The sequence below is a fragment of the Syngnathus acus genome, chromosome 13 (assembly GCF_901709675.1).
Source record: "Syngnathus acus chromosome 13, fSynAcu1.2, whole genome shotgun sequence".
Taxonomy (NCBI): domain Eukaryota; kingdom Metazoa; phylum Chordata; class Actinopteri; order Syngnathiformes; family Syngnathidae; genus Syngnathus; species Syngnathus acus.
The window spans coordinates 9,761,149-9,783,359 of record NC_051098.1 but is presented as its reverse complement, the minus strand read 5'-3'; the positions used below and the strand labels follow the sequence as shown (position 1 = coordinate 9,783,359).

The following is a 22,211-nucleotide window of genomic DNA, read 5'->3' as shown; positions in this document are numbered from 1 at the left end:
CATACTAGAGTTAGGGTTTCAAACTAGGGTTTAAGGCTAGGGTTAGGGTTTCAAAGTAGGGTTTTATACTATAGTTAGGGTTTCAAAGTAGGGTTTAAAGCTAGGGTCAGGGTTTCAAACTAGGGTTTCATACTAGTTAGGGTTTCAAAGTAGGGTTTAAAGTAGGGTCAGAGCTTCAAAGTAGGGTTTCATACTAGGGTTAGGGTTTCAAAGTAGAGTTTAAAGCTAGGGTTACGGTTTCAAAGTAGGGTTTAGGTTTACGTTTCAAAGGAGGGTTCATACTAGAGTTAGGGTTTCAAACTAGGGTTTAAAGCTAGGGTTAGGGTTTCAAAGTAGGGTTTCATACTAGAGTTAGGGTGTCAAAGTAGGGTTTAAAGCTCAGGTTAGGGTTTCAAATGAGGGTTAGGGTTTCAATGTAGGGTTTCATACTAGGGTTACGGTTTCAAAGTAGGGTTTAAAGCTTGGGTTATGGTTTCAAAGTAGGGTTCATACTAGAGTTAGGGTTTAAAACTAGGGTTTAAAGCTAGGGTTAGGGTTTCAAAGTAGGGTTTAAAGCTAGGGTCAGGGTTTCAAACTAGTGTTTCATACTAGAGTTAGGGTTTCAAAGTAGGGTTTAAAGCTAGGGTCAGGGCTTCAAAGTAGGGTTTCATACTAGGCTTAGGGTTTCAAAGTAGAGTTTATAGCTAGGGTTAGGGTTTCAAAGTAGGGTTTAAAGCTAGGGTTACGGTTTCAAAGTAGGGTTTCATATCTTACCTTGATTTCCACAAGCATACGCTCAAGTTGATATATGAACCAACAGGGGCCACTGTTGCCCAACAAAAGCAATATAATCTCAGCAACGAAACTGTACTAGTTTTTGTTGTAAAATCAGTGAGGTCCAAACGGATACCAATATCTGTGAGTAACAACACGTCAACATGAGTAGAATATATATTTTCATTATTTTGGTGCAGTGACATTGCCACATTATAATGTAAGTATAGGTTGTAACGTATGCATTAAAGCATGAGTCTGTTATTACCAGCTGCCTTTGTGACTATTATGTTTTAGACGTTGACAATCTTGCAAATCTATTAAAAAAAATTCACGGATCAAACCACAACTGTGTCTTTTGCCCTTCAGCTCTATGTTAATGTGCAATGCAAAAACCTCTGAAATGTTACCAGTTGGACATCCATCCAGGAGTTCAAAACTTTTGACAAGGTCACTGCACACATAGTGCACTTTAAGTTCATCATTTCACCTGAAAGCTTAGTATTAACTTTTGTGAGCAGTATATGTCAAACAGGAAAATGAAGTGCACCAGACAGTCGTAAAAAGTGGCTGGGCAGCCCATCACTCATCTGTGTGAGTGACTCAACACGAATGTGTGACATTTATTTGTTTGTCTTCACACCACATACCCCTTGAGAAATGATCATTGACATGAGAGGGTCTGAGAATTTGCAGACGGAAATCATGCTGGTTGATCTCCACTGTACCTGCTTGATGCATCTCTAAAGTAAATGCCCTTGCAATTTTTTGTCAATGGGGCTAAAGGTTGGGTCATGCCCATGCTATGTTTTGTTTATTTACATGGGTCTTGTTTATTCTTGCCAAAGATATTCTGATGCCCCTTAAAAGCTATTCGGTGATGGGTGGAGTGTAGGGGTGTAACGATTCATCGATACACATCGATTAATCGATATAATGCTCTACGATTTATTGGCATCGATGCTAAACGTAAACATCGATTTATATCGCCGTGTTTGACCTCGGACATTAGACGCGACTTTATTTTGAAATCCAGTTCATTGTTGCTTGCTTCCTCTTTCCGGGAGCAGTACGCGGCGTGCTGTGTTGTGAGCAGAGCAGGCAAGTGAAAGGAGAGCCGACAACTACGCGGCTCCTGGGCTGGTGCTATGGCTAGTGTCTAAGAAGACGAGGAAATTCGCTCCCCTTTGGGCTTCAAGTCATTCGTTTGGAAGCACTTTGGATTCCAAAGAAAAGATGGCTCAACGGACAATTAAAATTATTGTAAATAAATAGTTCAGTAATGCACTTTAAAGTTAATGGTATTACAAAAAAAGAAAGAATATTCATTTTTCTTTACTTATATGAGAAAAAATATAGGAATTCGATAAAGTTCAGTGTTAAAATAAGCACTTTGTATACTACAATACTCTTGTAATTTCCTAAATAAAGAGTTTGCAGTACCTTGTTGATTTTGCGTATGAATTGTTATAAATCAGGATATTGTTCTATATTTTTTATTTAAAAAATAAAAATATCGATCGTGGAGCACTATATCGTGATGTATCGTGAATGAATCACAGCAGGCTTTAAGATATCGGCAATAATCGTATCGTGGTCCTTTGTATCGATATGATATCGTATCGTGACAAAACCCGCGATTTACACCCCTACTAATTAGCAATGGCAAAACTCCTTGGAAACCCTGGTCGGAAACCCTAACCCTAGTTTTGAAAGCCTAGTTAGAAACCCTAATCTTAGAAACCCTAAAAGTAGTTTGAAACCCTCGTTGGAAACCCTAACCTTAGCTTTAAAACCTAGTTTGTAACCCTAAGCTTGGTTTAAAACCCTAGTCGGAAACCCTACCCCTTGTTTGAAACTTTAATTAGCGATGGCAAAACTCCTTGGAAACCCTGGTCGGAAACCCTAACCCTAGTTTTGAAAGCCTAGATAGAAACCCTGATCTTAGAAACCCTAAAAGTAGTTTGAAACCCTCGTTGGAAACCCTAACCCTAGCATTAAAACCAAGTTTGTAACCCTAACCTTTGTTTAAAACCCTAGTCGGAAACCCTAACCCTAGTTTGAAACCCTAAATAGCAATGGCAAAACTCCTTGGAAACCCTGGTCGGAAGCCCTAACCCTCGTTTTGAAAGCCTAGTTAGAAACCCTAATCTTAGAAACCCTAAAAGTAGTTTGAAACCCTCGTTGGAAACCCTAACCCTAGCTTTAAAACCTAGTTTGAAACCCTAACCTTGGTTTAAAACCCTAGTCGGAAACCCTGAGCCTAGTTTGAAACCCTAATTAGCGATGGCAAAACTCCTTGGAAACCCTAGTCGGAAACCCTAACCCTAGTTTTGAAAGCCTAGTTAGAAACCCTAACCCTAACTCTAGTTTTGAAAGCCTAGTTAGTAACCCTAACCCTAACTCTAACCCTAACCCTAACCCTAACCCTAACCCTAACCCTAACTCTAACTCTAACCCTAACCCTAGTTTTGAAAGCCTAGTTAGAAACCCTAACCCCAACCCTAATCCTAACCCTAACCCTAACTTTGGAAACCCTAGTCGAAAACCCTAACCCTAGTTTTGAAAGCCTAGTTAGAAACCCCAATCTTAGAAACCCTAAAAGTAGTTTGAAACCCTCGTTGGAAACCCTAACCCTAGCTTTAAAACCTAGTTTGAGACCCTAACCTTGGTTTAAAACCCTAGTCGGAAACCCTGAGCCTAGTTTGAAACCCTAATTAGCGATGGCAAAACTCCTTGGAAACCCTAGTCGGAAACCCTAACCCGAGTTTTGAAAGCCTAGTTAGAAACCCTAATCTTAGAAACCCTAAAAGTAGTTTGAAACCCTCGTTGGAAACCCTAACCCTAGCTTTAAAACCTAGTTTGAAACGCTAACCTTGGTTTAAAACCCTAGTCGGAAACCCTGAGCCTAGTTTGAAACCCTAATTAGCGATGGCAAAACTCCTTGGAAACCCTAGTCGGAAACCCTAACCCTCGTTTTGAAAGCCTAGTTAGAAACCTTAACCCTAACTCTAGTTTTGAAAGCCTAGTTAGTAACCCTAACCCTAACCCTAACCCTAACCCTAACTCTAACTCTAACCCTAGTTTTGAAAGCCTAGTTAGAAACCCTAACCCCAACCCTAATCCTAACCCTAACCCTAATTTTGGAAACCCTAGTCGAAAACCCTAACCCTAGTTTTGAAAGCCTAGTTAGAAACCCCAATCTTAGAAACCCTAAAAGTAGTTTGAAACCCTCGTTGGAAACCCTAACCCTAGCTTTAAAACCTAGTTTGAGACCCTAACCTTGGTTTAAAACCCTAGTCGGAAACCCTGAGCCTAGTTTGAAACCCTAATTAGCGATGGCAAAACTCCTTGGAAACCCTAGTCGGAAACCCTAACCCGAGTTTTGAAAGCCTAGTTAGAAACCCTAATCTTAGAAACCCTAAAAGTAGTTTGAAACCCTCGTTGGAAACCCTAACCCTAGCTTTAAAACCTAGTTTGAAACGCTAACCTTGGTTTAAAACCCTAGTCGGAAACCCTGAGCCTAGTTTGAAACCCTAATTAGCGATGGCAAAACTCCTTGGAAACCCTAGTCGGAAACCCTAACCCTCGTTTTGAAAGCCTAGTTAGAAACCTTAACCCTAACTCTAGTTTTGAAAGCCTAGTTAGTAACCCTAACCCTAACCCTAACCCTAACCCTAACTCTAACTCTAACCCTAGTTTTGAAAGCCTAGTTAGAAACCCTAACCCCAACCCTAATCCTAACCCTAATTTTGGAAACCCTAGTCGAAAACCCTAACCCTAGTTTTGAAAGCCTAGTTAGAAACCCCAATCTTAGAAACCCTAAAAGTAGTTTGAAACCCTCGTTGGAAACCCTAACCCTAGCTTTAAAACCTAGTTTGAGACCCTAACCTTGGTTTAAAACCCTAGTCGGAAACCCTGAGCCTAGTTTGAAACCCTAATTAGCGATGGCAAAACTCCTTGGAAACCCTAGTCGGAAACCCTAACCCGAGTTTTGAAAGCCTAGTTAGAAACCCTAATCTTAGAAACCCTAAAAGTAGTTTGAAACCCTCGTTGGAAACCCTAACCCTAGCTTTAAAACCTAGTTTGAAACGCTAACCTTGGTTTAAAACCCTAGTCGGAAACCCTGAGCCTAGTTTGAAACCCTAATTAGCGATGGCAAAACTCCTTGGAAACCCTAGTCGGAAACCCTAACCCTCGTTTTGAAAGCCTAGTTAGAAACCTTAACCCTAACTCTAGTTTTGAAAGCCTAGTTAGTAACCCTAACCCTAACCCTAACCCTAACCCTAACCCTAACTCTAACTCTAACCCTAGTTTTGAAAGCCTAGTTAGAAACCCTAACCCCAACCCTAATCCTAACCCTAACCCTAATTTTGGAAACCCTAGTCGAAAACCCTAACCCTAGTTTTGAAAGCCTAGTTAGAAACCCCAATCTTAGAAACCCTAAAAGTAGTTTGAAACCCTCGTTGGAAACCCTAACCCTAGCTTTAAAACCTAGTTTGAGACCCTAACCTTGGTTTAAAACCCTAGTCGGAAACCCTGAGCCTAGTTTGAAACCCTAATTAGCGATGGCAAAACTCCTTGGAAACCCTAGTCGGAAACCCTAACCCGAGTTTTGAAAGCCTAGTTAGAAACCCTAATCTTAGAAACCCTAAAAGTAGTTTGAAACCCTCGTTGGAAACCCTAACCCTAGCTTTAAAACCTAGTTTGAAACGCTAACCTTGGTTTAAAACCCTAGTCGGAAACCCTGAGCCTAGTTTGAAACCCTAATTAGCGATGGCAAAACTCCTTGGAAACCCTAGTCGGAAACCCTAACCCTCGTTTTGAAAGCCTAGTTAGAAACCTTAACCCTAACTCTAGTTTTGAAAGCCTAGTTAGTAACCCTAACCCTAACCCTAACCCTAACCCTAACTCTAACTCTAACCCTAGTTTTGAAAGCCTAGTTAGAAACCCTAACCCCAACCCTAATCCTAACCCTAACCCTAATTTTGGAAACCCTAGTCGAAAACCCTAACCCTAGTTTTGAAAGCCTAGTTAGAAACCCCAATCTTAGAAACCCTAAAAGTAGTTTGAAACCCTCGTTGGAAACCCTAACCCTAGCTTTAAAACCTAGTTTGAGACCCTAACCTTGGTTTAAAACCCTAGTCGGAAACCCTGAGCCTAGTTTGAAACCCTAATTAGCGATGGCAAAACTCCTTGGAAACCCTAGTCGGAAACCCTAACCCGAGTTTTGAAAGCCTAGTTAGAAACCCTAATCTTAGAAACCCTAAAAGTAGTTTGAAACCCTCGTTGGAAACCCTAACCCTAGCTTTAAAACCTAGTTTGAAACCCTAACCTTGGTTTAAAACCCTAGTCGGAAACCCTAACCCTAGTTTGAAACCCTAATTAGCAATGGCAAAACTCCTTGGAAACCCTGGTCGGAAACCCTAACCCTAGTTTTGAAAGCCTAGTTAGAAACCCTATTCTTAGAAACCCTAAAAGTAGTTTGAAATTAGGGGTGTAACGATTCATCGATACACATCTATATCGATCGTAGAGCACTATATCGTGATGTATCGTGAATGAATCACAGCAGGCTTTAAGATATCGGCAAATATCGTATCGTGATTCTTTGTATCGATATATCGTATCGTTACAAAACTCGCGATTTACACCCCTAGTGGAGTGCTATGGTTGCTGCCTCTGAAATGAATGCCATTCCTCGAGCCGCTTCGTTGCATGTTGCGATGACAGTTTTACAAAGCGACAAAAAATGATGCATCTATTTTATTGTATTCACAGGTTCAGTTCAGGACAGTAGGGTTCAAATGAACTGTCAACTTTTCTGGTGAATAAAGTTATTTGTGTACTTTTGTGTTGTAGTGTCACGACTAATAATATCACTAAGCAAACTAGGCAGACCGGTTTGTGTTTGAATTTGGTGAGCATATAATCAACTTTGTGTTTATTGGAACAACGCACTTTTCTTGACCACGTTTGGTCCTGGCATGATGCCAGTTTTGGGGGTGGAGTTGTACGTACTGAAGTAATGTCTGCCATCTAGTGGCAAACAATGTTATTGCAATGTTAAATTGCTCAAGTACATAGAGTAAACATGTTTGTTTTCAAAAATTAATTGAGAGCAGTTGCAAATGTGGGAACTGTTGCTTCTTTCTGCTCTAGAAATTTGAGTAAGAATGGTTGTTTTTCTTTATATGCAACTAGTTCTGCCTCTTTTCCAAAATTCAGCTGGGATTGCACTCCAGCACACTTGCAGCACGGATCTTGGCTGGATGAATAACGGCACCCACAGTAAATGTGGCAAATCAATCAATAACCAATCAAATGGGAGTTTGCTGTACTACCTCAGTTTAGCGTTGGATTTAACTTTGTGATTAAATGCTCAAGACATGTCAGATATATTAAACTGGAAATGTCTACAAACAGTTAAGAGATTTTGCAAGATTTCTGAAGTTGAACAAGCTGAGCTGCAGCAGCAACCAGGAGGGAATTAAATATTGACACAAAATAATAGCTTTTGATTACATGTGTTAAAACACTGAAGTAATGTTCCCATATGAACCCAGTTCCCATATTCTGAGATTCATGCTGCCATGTTTTAAGAAGAAAAGCTGGCAGTATTTCTCGTCTTTATTTCAGGAAAAGAAGCAATTTGATCACCTCCTGGTTGCACTTTATCAACAGCATTTATCTCAGACATTTATGGATAATATTCAAGCATCGCCTTCACCAGCTGTGTTGTGGGGATGTAGTTTTGTCTGTGGGGGATAAAGAAATTGAATATAAGATCCCAACGCCTTTTAGAATTTTTTAAAATCTGAATACTGAAAGAGAGAAAAAAAAACAAAAATAGTCCATTCAGCCAAGAATCGCTCTCCCTTGTCAAACTTGTCTTTATTATACCTTGACTTGAGAGAGGGGGGAGTGGAATCCCCTCCCAAAGACCAGAGCAGAGGACAAACATAGATTACACTCAGAAACTTAATAAATCAACCCACTGAGCACCTTGCTATCTTGAAGTTTTGCAGAGTATAGCGGACAGTTTCATAGTGGCTATCAGGACAAAGAAGAGATTATACTTATTGCATTTCCAAAGAAAGATGTAAGAAGGCTATCATATGTGATTGTCAAGTTACCAAAATATCACACTGTTGTTTTATGGTTACAATTCTTCCATTACATTTTTCTTCCTTGATCATTCGCTGATCACAAAAATAAATTCAGAAAACTGCAACATCACCACCTTTCAGAGAAGATACTGTGCATCATCATAAGTTTTTTTGTCCTAGTATCAAAGCTCGAGCTGTTTGCTAACACAGCAAGGTTTCCCAATGAATTGAATTGTGTTGCACATTTGTATTTCACAGCTCAGAGGTTTATTGTGTCCTGTAATAACGGGTTGGCCTTGTCTTTGTTCACTCTTCAATCTCCTGCCAATGACAAGCGTGAAATTCTGTGAAACAGATGAGGCGTTTGATGGTTGATCAGCACGATGTCATCTGGGCGAGACTTTTTCCATGAAGCGCTTTAGTCAAAGTTTTTGACTTGGGACCTCACCTATAGGAGAAAGGGCGCTTATTTCTAGTGATGGGAAAATGAAGCTTCATGAACCAGTTGTATTCTTTGCCTCCTCTACATGGCAATGTTGGTTTAAAGTGATGGTTTTAAGAAATGGCAAGTCAGTGGACTTTCAGCTCTTCGGTGAACAGAGCGTGCCATCTAGAGGTCTAAGTAAACACAACAACAGGTTCACGAATCATCTTGAAGCTTCATTTGCCCATCATTACTTCTTTCACCCCACTCACAGCCATCGCATTTTGTTGGTCATCTCAGTTGGACTTGGCACCTTCCTGCACTGAATGGCATGGATCCGTGTGGCCCGTTCTGCAACTTTCATGGGTGGTCAGCACCTCCTGGAACAGGCTTTGCCACCTAGGGAAACACCAACTCTTCCTTGTTGACCACACTTACCTAGTTGGACTCGGTGACGCAAGCCTTCTGTTGATTTTAACAAGGCCGTTGGCTACCACTTTTCGAATTTGGGCAGTTTAGAATACTGATTATCCCATTTTAACATTAGTGCGAAGTGGAGAACTTTCTTCCTTGGTAGTTTTGTTTCCTTAGAACATTTGACAAATTTACACAAAACACACGCATGCACACACACACTGATAATGACCAAATGCCACACACACGACAAGAGTTGTTTGAATTTATTCAAACATTGAACAGCAACCATAGAGGGGAAGTGATAGCAATCACATTTGAACTAGTAGCTGTCATGTACAGTACACCTGTTTGAGCTTTGTGATGTTAAGTGTCAAAGGGAGGGAACATGCTCTTTCTGTTAAAAGTTCACAATGATAACACCTGACTCACATCTGGTATACAAAAGCATTTTCTTTAAAATAACACAGTAGAAATGGCATTTCCACCAGAGATTTGTTGTTTTAGTGTATTGAATGCACACACATTCGGGTGTTGTATTCTGTTATTTGAGGTTTGACCGTGATTTTAGAGGAATCGAATGCACTGCTTTGCTGGGTTTACTGGGTTTCATGATTACATGAGCTTGTCTGATAAATCCAAGGAAAAAGTCCAATGAGGAATTATTTTTGTTTGCTTGTTTGTTTACAAATACCAGCTCGTTAATTTGGGCAATGAGGTGAGTGTTGTACCAGGTGAGTGAGTTTTGGTGCTACATTTCCTGAGAAAAAAGGTCAATAATGAATCCACCTGTTACAAAAAAAAACACTTGACGCCGCTTGAAAAGGTACAAATACTCTGACAAGAGAACAATGCAGGCAAACGATACAACAGTCATGACAATGAGCTTTGCGCTCTCAACCACATGAGCAAGAGCCAACTTGTATACAGTACGGAGCGGAGAGAAGCAACATTTAGCAATGCGAAACAATGCTGTCATTGCAGTTGAGAAAAAAAAATATTCCAGTCTGCACTGAAATCACTCTTCTACCTCATGTAATTTTCCGAGAATGTTCTAGTTGATGCACCAGAGGATAAGTTACTGAGTATTGTGTTTCTCAAGTAAAACATAACTGAACTGAAATACATTATGGACTTATTTTTGCTACAATACAAAAATAGATGATTTGCAAAAAAAATACTAATAGTAATCTAAAATATAAAAAAATATATATGGTGAATGATATGTGTTTATGTGATTTATGCATGATTGATTGCTTGGTTAATAGACAATGCTTTCTTCGGCTGATGACTGAGCATGGCTAATTCAATATGTTTGCACTGATGAACGTGAAAAGACTTTTGTCCTCATGTCGGATGAATGCGGTCTGATTGCTTGTGATGAATTAGTAGTGATGAGGCGTGTGTGTGTGTCGTGTGTTGGCGGGGATCTTTAAGTTCATTTTCAGTGAGGTCACCATACAGAGCATTTGTCATCAGGGTTCATGGGAGTACCCTTCGGACAATGGAAAACGCGAGAAAACTCATTGAACTGGGAAACGCTGCCAATCACTCTGAAAGGTGAGAAATTACAAAATGTATCAGTGCATTGAATTAAGATGTGCACTTTCTCAACATATTAGTGAACTTCAAAAGACCGGATGTATCAAAGTGTGCATTCAATTTACCTGTAGTGTTCTGGTGCATGTTTATCTGTTAACAACTGCAAGTAGATAGATTGAGATCTTCTTTTCATACACCAATTCTGAAATCAAGTAAGAGAAAAAACGTTTGACTACAACTGCAAGTATACAAAACCGAAGCCTAATTTTGAAACAAGTGAAGCATTTATGGCAACAAAATGATGGCGACAATTAATGCGAGGCCTTGTTACCTGAGCGAAGGCAATGAAGAACAGCTGCTCGTGTGTATATTTGAGCCCTGGTAAGGGTCTCTCTGGGCCATGTTCTCTCACCCACTTTTGATAAGCCTGGACAAAGTGAATGTGATGGGGGTTATGAATAGAAATAAGATGGACGATTTAATTCACAGGCAGCACAGTCAATCTGGCATTAAATCTCGACTCTGGCGCTCCTGTGTGGATTTCCTCCCGCATTACAAAAACATGCATGAGACAAATCAAGACTTAAAATTGCCCATAAGTGCGAACATGAGTTTTGGTCATTGTACCAGGGTTCACCTATTCCATTCCTCGGGGTTCGATGTCCTGCATGTTTTATATGACTCCCTGGTGCAACACACTTGATTCAAAAGATCAGAAAGGTCTGCAGAAGCTGGATAATCATCCAGAACCGGTACAGAAAAATAAATCAGTGGATTAAAGTATCAAATATTTCAGCACTTCCAGTCAATAATGCCGGTCAGTTGTTTTTTGGCTATCCATTGAACATGCCTGTCTCTCCAAAAGGGCATTCAAAATTCATCGTTGAGGTAAACCACACAAGCAAATTGATTTTTGTGTTTCCAGATGGAAACTCTTCATCAGACAGATCGCTATTTTGTGAGCAGTACACAAGCCTACCTAAAACTGATCATGATATACAGGTACAGTATAGTATACCAAACACAAACACTTTGTCGCGTAGCAATCAAGTAATTGCTGCTAAATAGAATAGTTTCATACCGCTAATTCATACATCAAACAACATTCAATTAATTACCTTGCACAAAGCCACCACTGTCTAATTTAACCATATCTTCCCACCACAAACACTCAAAGCAAGTACCCATAGAAATTCTATTGCATTATCATTCATGGAAGCAGCATTTCATCATCAAGTGTCTGTATTCCACTTATCAACTGGTGTTGTGGTGTGACGCATGACAGCGCCAATTACATATGCCACCCATTTCCTCACAGCTCAGCCGAAATTATAATAACGCTATCATCAGAAGCTATTGCTCGAAACGCATTCAGTTAATGCTAATCTGTGCCAACACTGCAGCTCTGCTTTCCTTTTGGTTTTGACATGGTAGTGCTTTGACCACCACTTCAAGGTTGGTGTTTCGCTCTTGTACTTCGTCCAGCATTCCTGTTATTGGCTGAGGAACCTGGTGTGGAGTGACAATTATCATCATTTCAGAAGTGGGGAGGAATAATTGTTCAGAGTAAGCCAGCTTTTATTATGGGCAAAGAACTCAATAACCAAACTGCTAAACTCTAGTTAAGGTAAAACACTTTGACAGGAAGGCATAAATAGCCAGATAACTAATTGTCCAAAGGCTGCACTGAAAACAAACATTCCGTAAAACATTGATCTTGTAAGCCAGTTTATCCGACATGGAAAGATTGTTGGAACCATTTTCACAACCAATGAAAATCCAAATCCTCAGATTTCAATCTCTCAAATAAAAATACCTTGTAATTTTCATACTTAGTCCTCCAAGGAGGCAAACAAACTATATTTGCGTATAAAAAAACCAATCATGGACAACCATTTGGGCTGATTAATATTTGTGCCCATAAATCATACATGACCCCAGCCAGTCCCATACATAAAGAGTTCCCAATTTGAAATCTCTGAAGCCCATCAAAACATCAAGGTTTTGCAAAAGATCAGATCAGGATCAGATTTCAGAACCAGAATAACCCTGAAATATTCCACATTTTAAATAACTTTTATATCAGATTCAGCAGTATGAGATTGATCATTAACTGACAGTACTTACATAGTATGACAGCTTGAGTCCTCCCATGTCAGCTATGTTCTCTCCCAATGTCAAGCGACCGTTAACCTAGATACAGAAAACACATTCATAAAGCATAAAATACCAAATGTGCAATAAAATGTTTTGATCCCAATGCTGCCAAGCGCACACAATGGAAGGGAACAAAATGTAAAGTGCTCATTCACATGCTGCATACTTAACAAACTCAAAGTTTGCCACAGGATCTTAAGCCCAACCAACTATAGTTTAAAGTGGTCAATTCTCCTCCACAAAAGAGGACTTCCTTCGGTCCCATTGGAAACTGCTCTTGTGCCACTAGTTTGAGGAAAGATGAAATCTCATTATCAAATCTTCTTGGCAAATTTATGAAAACTCATTAAGTACGCAGCAATGATGGGTTTGCTCAACCAATGAGTGGTTGGTGTTAATTTAGAATAAATGTGTCAATAGGTGAGTATAACCATGATGATGTAGGGAACTTTGAAGTAAGCTTTTTCCTGGAACAATAATTAATAATAATGATTAAAAAGGACGAAACCGAGAGTCAAACTGCAATGTTCCTTTTACATCAGGTACCATGGGAACAGACATTGTGTGTCACCTAATGCTAGTACTTTTCGTGGCTATCTATAGGTATTAGTCTCCGCCCCCCCCACTTCCTCCTTGGACCATAAAGTAGAGCAAAAACAACAAAAAGCACTTAGCTTGTAGACAGATGAGTAAGAAATTGGAAATGACACTCGGGACACAAAAAGAGTGGGCTTCTGGCAAAGGTTCAACCTTATGGACTAGGATATTCTTTATCTGCTAATCAGCATTTTTAAGATAAATTGAAAGTACAAAATAGTCAATTTTTTTCAAACTTTGAGGCGTCTGATAAAAAGCATACATTCTTGGGCTCCTCTAACGTGTTTGCACTTCAAGGTGAAGTTTGCAATTGCCCCCTCCACAAAAACAAAGAATTTGTCGTAGTTGTCAAACGTGTCATTTTTAAACTAGCCCCCCTCTTCCAATTGTCTTTTGGACATGGACGTGTTCAATTCAGGACAGGTGCTCTGATTTAACTGTTCATTTTGTTTTCAGTTTTCCAAATGTGGATGTGTGTGGATTCTCATCTCTGCTGGTATATGTAAAAGACAAAATGTGGCAGAATTGTGTGTGGAATTTTCTTGGAATATCCATTTGAAGACCTACAGGCAAAGTAGTTAAGACTCACCCTTTGATTGTAAACTGTGAAATTATCGTAGAGCTTAACGATACATTCAGCCTTCTTCTGGAACTTTCTGTAGCTCTCCTCTGTCCACCACTGTTGGAGGTTGCCATGGCGATCATACTGCCCCCCTGCGTATGGCCATCATTGTTGAAACGTCATGCAAAAATGATATGTACGAGCAACACCATTCAAATTGTATCATTTTGATCAAGTTTGATTACTGATAAAGATATTTTATCATCACAACTAGTTTTGATGTGAAGAAAAGTATTCCTACCCCAGTCGTCATATCCGTGAGTCAGTTCATGTCCAATGATTGCTCCTATTCCACCATAGTTCAAAGACCTAGCGGGAGTCAAGAAAAATAGTTTAAAAAAGAGCTTACAAGTATTTTCATATGCATCTGATGCACAACAATAGCAATAGTTTTAGGGTAGCAGAGGTATTGCAACGGAAAATTGACGAAAGTGAATATGACATCGAAGCGAATCATGTACTGTATAGGATAGCAGTAAGTTAATATTCAAGAGTTACAAATATATCTTTGTAGGTTCTAATAGAACTTTTGTTTTTTGTGGGTGGAAGAGTGCTGCAGTCATGGCAAACCATAACACACGCCTTTCTGCCACTTAATGGGACTGCGCACTGAGCCCACTCATGCAGGTACACACACGCTAATGGACTGGACAAACACACAATTTTCTATGCAATATAGTGCTTAACACTTTATCTGTTTTATAAACTGCACTGGGGAATGTCAGCTGAGAGCTTGGAATGTCATTCTCCTGGAGAAATTCAACATCTCACACCGCACCTCTAATATACACGTGCACACCTCTGGCCAAGTGCTGACCCTAACCGGAAGCCGGCTGGCTTTGCAGCTCATGCAAAGATGGGAGTCCAATTCGAGGGCAGACTCGGGGCTATTCACATGGCTACGTCTGAAAATGACTTTCTGACAGCTAGTCGATACGCTGCCTTGCAATGAGCCGGACTCCCTCGCTAAAACTAACTGGCTGATTGAAGCTTCAATTACTGGATGCAATAGTGAGGTTTGTGTGTGTGTATGTGTGTACGGTGCTTGTGCTTGTGCGTGTTTGGGCTTTTGGACTCCTGAAAGGTGGACAGGTCACCACAGAGCCATTAATTAATATTTATCTGCATGCATGGCAGCAGGTAGTGGAATTAGAGGCAATCACCACTAATGAAGACATAAAAGTGTACTTTAATGTTTAGCACACAACCTGTTTGCTCTAATGATCTCATTTGTGAGCTTGTGATTTTTATAAATAAAGAAGGAGCAGCAATTTGGATTGAGTTAAATAGTTGCACTTGCGTCAAAATCATTTGGAGCAGCATTTGGCTTACAAAGGGGTCGGACAATATACGCAAATGCTTTGTATTTGTTCCATCGTCTCCATCCCATTTATTTGCAGCACTTTTCAAAACCGCTTATCAAAACTTGCTTCCTTACTTGAATTCATGCCCGAATGGTTTGCAAATGAAGTTGTAGCTTGATGAGTACTGTATGACAGGCAATTAATTGTTCTAAATCCAGAAATTAATATCACTTTAGCTGCAGTCGCTGCTCTGTCGCTTTACTTTGTAACGCCTTCTTCCGCAATGAAGTTCCAAATGGATTTTTGTTCTGTACTTGAATTATATAAATGGAACACAAAGGTAGCATAGAGACAAGCAGAGGTAGATGAGATAGACTACACCTAATACCTAAGAAAAATATATCAACTTTCAGGTGTATAGCGACTTCATTGATTTTATCAGTATGCTGTATCATACATTTTAACAGGTAGATTACACTATTTATTCCTCAATTGATTGTTATGCTGGTTCTGCTATTATTGAGAGAATATTAAGGATACTCCTATTTAATGTACAGTATGTATTGTGCTCAGCATATCATATATTGACAACAATTGAAACATTTTGATGTTAAAGCGATCAAAAATCTCTCATATCGCTATGGGAGTTTGTTAGATGGCAAATATGTCGACACAAGCTAAAGTTAGGTGTGAAATTAGGTTTATAGTATTTCACTTGTCATTTATGGGTGTTCAAGATGAGCAGCAAGAGATAGATAAATGAAAGATGGAGAAAGAGTAGGTCTCTCGTCTGTCCAGTTCTGTCCAATTACTGAACTCAAATTCAGGGAGGCGACCTAGCATTGAAACCTGTTCCATTAGTGAGACCTTGTTTGCTAATTGAGCTCTTTGCGGCTCGTTAAATTGATGAAATTAGGGGTGCTGGGCTTTTTGGGAAAGAGAGGGCTGCCAGAATAATGGAGACCTTTTTTTTTTTTTGAGCCACCAGTGATTGTACCGTACCTGTGGGATGTAAGACACACATGAGGACAGACACTTACTGAGGGAATTCAGGGTTGTACAAAGTGGGTTGAAGGATGCCGGCTGGGAAAACTGAAAGACAATACAAACGAAACATGATTAAAGCACTCTTTGGATGTAGGGAGTGAAAAATACAAACAGCTGGCATGTCCAAGAATAGACACATTTGTATAATTTGCGAGTAAAGTACATAATAAAATCAAAGTATAGATTTGGATGTTCCCGAGTGGCAATGCAAATCAATTGGTGCTACCAAACTTGGCAGAATAAATTTGCTATGAACATCGCACTCAACACAATCTTACTAGAAACGTAACTGGTTTGCTGGTTAAACAAAACCTGTTGCACAGCTCTTTCTTTTTTCACTGACACGCGACAAGTCAAACGCTTCTAACATTATTCGATTTCGAAATTGATTTTATCTTAACAAATTTTAGGCTGAGTCACACAACATTTTGTATCCTGATGATGTAGGACCAATTGATACCCTTTCTTAACTGTATTTTATATACGAAGTCATGGATGGCAGTGCATTTCCGAAAGCTCAACCAGAACAAAAATGAGGTTTTAGCAATTGGTCCTAAAGGCAAGAAAGATTTTTTTTTTTAACAAAATTACAAGACTGTGTAAAAAAACCTGGGTGCCCTTTTTGACTGTGAGTTGAATTTTATTCCACATATCTGGTGTGTAACCAAAGTCTTTTACTAGTTTTAAAATGTCTTAAGGGTCTTGGGCCATCATTCCTATCTGATATGCTGTCATCATATCAACCCTTGCGGGCCCTGAGGTGCTTTGGCACAGTTCTTTTAATTGTTCCCAGAGTTAAAAGGAAAATTAATGGAGAGGCTGCATTCAGCAACTCTGGAAGAGCCTGCCAGAAAGCATCGATATTTTTAAGAGTAGGCTCAACTTTTTAGTTTAGCCTTTAACTGATTTCTCTTTTAATTTATTTTGATATTTTATTTATTCACTTTTGTACTTATTAAAATGTTTATTTAATTCTTATTCAGTTTCTTCACTCACATATTTATCCATTTACTATCAGTTTACTACACTTTAATGTTATTTTATTGTGTCTCCTCATTTGTTTTTAGATGATCTTGTCTTATTGGCTTTTAATCATCTTAAATGTAAAATGTTTAATTCTTAACTCCAGTGTCACCTCATGGTAGTCACCACACTGAAAGATGTGTTTGGTCTGCCCATTCAGATGTCATCCTTACTGCCTTGCCATGTTTATACATATTTCTGTACAGTACTTTGTGAAGCAGTCATAATGTATAATCTTTTATTTTTTTTTATTTTACCTATGAAAGGCCACAGATGGGACAAAAATGACAAGAGACACGTTGGGCATCAAATAGGCATGTGCCAATTCTACTCCTGAATTATATCCCGAGCTGCTTACATAGTATCAACTCAAATGGTTTGAAAGTATTTTTTTTATTGTCTCCTGAATGTAAACTCCACACAGAAGGACCACATTTTTAACCACAAACCTTAGAATTGTAAGGCAGAAGTGCTAACCACATGCAGCCCACCACCAGGTTTAGGAAATTGATGACATTTCTATTGTGAGAAGCAACAGCAGTCCAGTAATTGCCACTAATTAAGAGCGTAGAAAATGGAATTGGCTGAGGCGGTTGCCTTCGACGTGAGAGAAATATGTGTGGGACAGGAATGTTCTGACCTCCTGGAGCCCTCTACATCAGCTTACGAGAAAACCATTGATTTCTTTTCAGCTAGGGATTTAAACCAGTAGGAAGGCTGGCAGGCAGGAACGAAGGTGCAGGCTCCTAGTGAGCGACAAGAGTAAGGAAGGGGTGATGGAGCGAGGCTATTTGTTAATTGAAAAGGTGTTACTGCTTGTTGTTTCTTAAAGTCAGGTACACACATGCCAACAATTTGAGCATTTACTCCCTCTTTTGATCAAAGTCAGCAAAAACCTGTGTGAAGCTGTGTGATAACCTACATACTTGCAACAATATCCCACTTTTGTTGGATTCAGGCAAAGGTGGATAAATGCTGGACCGTCTGCTATAGCTCTAGTTTGCCAATTGAGGTGGATTTCTGTGTACCAGAGGCTCATATGCCCTGTGATTAAGTGTCGATCAATACAGGGTATAGTCTGCCTTTCAACCAAAGTCAGCTGGGAAAGTTTCAAGCTCACTTTACCTCAACAGGATGGTGTGCAAGACATTGAGAGCCGTGAACTCAATTTATCCATTTCTATACTGCTGATTAATGATGGGCAAATGAAGCTTCAAGATGATTCATGAACCCGTTGTTGAGTTTACTTAGACCTCTAGATGGCACTCTGTTCACCGAAGAGCTGAAAGCCCACCGATTAACCATTTCTTAAAACCCTCACTTTAAACCAACATTGCCATCTAGAGGAGCCAAAGAATACAACAACTGGTTCATGAAGCTTCATTTTCCCATCACTCCTGCTGATCATCATTTAGGTTGCAGGTGAGCTATCTCAGCTGACTTTGGGCAAGAGTTTGAGGAATACCATAGACTGTTCACCCGTCAATCACAGGGCATATATAGACAAACAGCCACTGATATTTAAATTCACACTTAAGACCAATTTAGAATTCCCAATGAACCTCATATGAATACGTATTTTCTGAATTTTTGAGCCACATGCAAAGTCCAAATTCAACTCCCAACCGCTGAACTGTGAAGGAAAAGTGCTAACCACATCCAGCCACCAGTCATGAACCTCTACTGGGTAAAGATTCTCACAGACATAAATCAAAACCTTGTAGAAAGAGTGGAAACAGTCTCCAATTTTCAAGCCCTACAGTGGCCAATATTTTTCTTCCCAGTGTGTGAACTATCACTCACCCATTTGGTTCTTGTTAGGAAGGTAGTAGGCATTTAGGGCCTGTGGGGGGAGTATCCACCTGTGGAGATATCAAACATGCCCACCCAACACACACACACACACACATAGGCAAGCAGAGAGTCACACACACATACGACATACACCAAAGTAGTGAAGAGAATCCCAGAACATTCTCTCTCTCATTTCTGTATAACCCCCTGGTGAGCGACATTCAGTGCTTGTGATTCCACAGTCACAGCTCTCTGCACTTGAAAACAAGGACAGTTCCTCTATGTTAATCCACTTGAAGCCAGACCAATCGATTGCCACCAAATTCCCCAAATGACTAACTCTGAAAGTGAGCGATGCCCTTGTTCCAGGAGGGAAAGACTGATGGCTCTGCGTGGGCTGTGTAGCGTCAAAGAGGACCGAAAGACAAGAAGGAGGAGCATTTATTTATTTCTCGGTGACAAGACAGAGCGAGCGAGCAATGAAAGATGTACTTTTTGGTGATAAAGGGGGAGTGCGTGATTCAACTCTTTAGGGTATCGAGCGTGGGCTAATGGAGCAGTTGTTCCGGGCATCTTGGAATAATAATGTGTGTCAGTGCAGAGAATCACTCAATCCAGGAGTATGAAGCTGCTGTATTTTACAAAAAAGGGCTCCAAGTCTCACCAAACGTCCCTACTGTCTGGCTGCTGTAGATAAATAACTAAATGGATATTCTTCAGCTCTGTGTTTTCGACTTTAAATATGTTTGTTTGTCACAGTGGCACAACCACAAATGTGTCAAACTAAAAAAGGACATCATAGAGACAATTGCTAAGAAGGGGAACTCACACTGTCTTGTCCACTTCTTCGTGAATCTTCTTGATGGACAGCTTAATGTTGAATTTGATGGTGTTGAGAATGTTCTTGAAGTAGGTTTTCTCATCCACGTCAAACTGCCAAACCGAAAAGTATGATGACACCAATTGGTTAGTATACAGTTCTGAAAACAACAAGCTCTAATATACAGTAAATCATCAGCTATATCTTTAAAGGAACGCGGTGTTAATTGGTTAGCACATCTGTCATCAACTTTAAGGTTCAGGTTTTGAATCTTAGCCGGCCTGTGGATGGATCGCTCCAATGCGATTCTAATGAGTAAAAGCAGTATAGAAAATGGAAGGATGTATTCTTATCAAAGTGATCCGTGGATGAAGCTGCTTGTTTTTCACCAATGATTAGGTACAGTGGAATGCTTCATGAAAATACACCAGTTTTAAAATGGACTCTTCAGCAATTAACCAACTAGTTGTTAGTTGATAAAGACATCGCGCAGCAGATCTTCCCCGCAAATTTTCCAAATTGTTCATGAGCAAGATATTGAAAAAACCCACATCGATGTGTGAATGATCTTTTGCTCTACCATGACATTTTCTATTAATCCTTTGGTGACTGCAGTGAAATTTTAAAGCTCTTCGAGGCCCTCAAGGTAAAGAAGTGCAACCCAAGCAAGGCCATTAACCATATTGACTGTACTGTTTATTCTATTACTGAAAACTCACCCACTTATAACATGCATAATTTCTCCAGTGGAATGATGTGGGAAAATACTTTTCATTCTTTAAGACCAATGTACTCATAGCTTGGTGCAGAGAGGGGGAAAAAAAGCAATAATCTAGCAAATTACAAAAGGTCCAAGAGAAATTTTGAATGCACCCGTTGCAAATCTGTGATCTGGAATTTTTGAAAGATTTTCTGTGAGTTGGGATCACCTCGTACAACCATTTGAACTTTGGTCCCAACAAAATTCTTAAAATACTAAAAACTAGCATGCTATTGCTAACATGTAGAAAGGACTTGCACTCCAAATTAAAACATGTCATATTTTCTGATTACCACCAGTAATACTAAATATGCAGTAAAAATTGATAACGATACAATCCATTCACTATCTAAAACACCGGTGTCAAACTCAAGGCCGGGGGGCCAGTTACGGCCCGCCACATAATTTTATGTGACCGGCGAAGACAAATTTTTCATCGGCTTTGTGTCATTACTAAAATTATCTTCACTTTTTAAAAATAGAAATATTGCTAGCATTTTTATTACCATTCATCTTTTTAAACAATTTGAACAGTTTTGACTAGTCTCTGATTTCAAAACTAGTTATTCATCAGTTTGTCGTGTAGCCTATACTGTAAATAATAGTATAAGGCGTTGACAGTCATAATGGCCCTCCGAGGAAAACTATGACTACAATGCGGCCCGCGGCAAAAATGAGTTTGACACCCCTGATCTAAAAACATGCAGGATAGCGGCCCTTGAGTCTGACACCTGTGCCTTGGACCAAATGCAGGTCTAGGTTATGGCGCAGGTGTTGTACTTCGGTGGATTCGATTAAAGCGCAAGCAGACACATTCTGTACTTCGCTGAAGTTTGTGATGGATGTCATCATATTTCCTTCATAAATATGACAACAGCATGCATCGACCTCTTTGACTGTATTATTATTCAGACACACGGTCGGGGGTGGATGGCGGTCTCCAAGTGCCCTCTTTACATCGTAAAGATATACTTGTAGAGTTCTACAAGTATATCATTTGAGACCTTGCAGTTTCTTCTATAGTGCTCAAAATACATCTGCATGGAGATCTGGTAGAATTCACATTATGTAGGTTTCTTTTATCACTAAAAGATAATTAACCTGCAATATATTTAGAAAATGTCAGAGGCAGGGATTTATCAGCAACATAGTGCATATTTTTGCACACAAATACGGCCAATGTTAACTTCCAGATAGAGCCTTTTTTTTCTCTAAAGCTGCAATGCCTCGGTTTGACCTTGCTTCTACTATTTGCCCTTTAGTTCTGCCTGTTGGCTCTCACTGGGCCACATGTGCTTCTGTTATCTGGGCCGTTTCAAATTTGTGCTCGCAGATTACCTTTATCACACGTTTCTAGGTATTTTCTTTTAGTTTCTCTGATTACGCAAGCTCTATTATAAGAAATGTTCTCTGAAAAATGTATGGGCGGACCTTCTTTTGCCTCGGGTAGCTAACTAGTAACCCATTCTGATACCTAGTGTAGTGTTACAGATATCGATTTTCATCTCACATAGTGGATACTGAATGTTACCCCTACTTGAATCAGCATAGCTAATTTGAAGGGTACTTTTTTCTGCACGATGTATGCTCTCTCCATTTAAATTGGCTCCCAGGATAGGAACGCCTGATGGAAAATCATTTCCAAAGTAGAAAGCCATGATGAGAAAGTGTGATCTTATGACTCACCCCATATTCGCGATCTATGAGCTCAGGTTTGACCAGGAAGTCTGGGTATCCTGTCATGACCATCATGTACTTCAGCTGAGAAAGACGAGTTGGAGAGGATTATGAGGGACAAAGTGGAAAGTGAGCAGGGAAAAAATACCACTCTCCATACATTTGCCT

At 39.7% G+C, this 22,211-nt stretch overlaps 1 protein-coding gene across 2 annotated transcripts in view; it reads right to left on the bottom strand.

The window, feature by feature from the left end:
• Positions 1 to 8,949: 8,949 nt before the first annotated feature.
• Positions 8,950 to 22,211, bottom strand: part of LOC119132563 (endothelin-converting enzyme-like 1) — a 33,103-nt gene continuing 19,841 nt past the window's right edge. For both annotated transcript variants that reach the window (XM_037267948.1, XM_037267949.1), the window contains exons 9-18: positions 22,053 to 22,127; positions 19,616 to 19,719; positions 18,796 to 18,854; positions 15,963 to 16,014; positions 13,860 to 13,927; positions 13,586 to 13,710; positions 12,370 to 12,435; positions 10,574 to 10,669; positions 10,368 to 10,444; positions 8,950 to 10,253 (exon numbers count right to left, since the gene is read on the bottom strand). In XM_037267948.1, the coding sequence (XP_037123843.1) occupies positions 10,154 to 10,253; positions 10,368 to 10,444; positions 10,574 to 10,669; positions 12,370 to 12,435; positions 13,586 to 13,710; positions 13,860 to 13,927; positions 15,963 to 16,014; positions 18,796 to 18,854; positions 19,616 to 19,719; positions 22,053 to 22,127 (822 nt within the window). In that variant the 3' untranslated portion in view covers positions 8,950 to 10,153. The remainder of the gene's footprint in view (positions 10,254 to 10,367; positions 10,445 to 10,573; positions 10,670 to 12,369; positions 12,436 to 13,585; positions 13,711 to 13,859; positions 13,928 to 15,962; positions 16,015 to 18,795; positions 18,855 to 19,615; positions 19,720 to 22,052; positions 22,128 to 22,211) is intronic.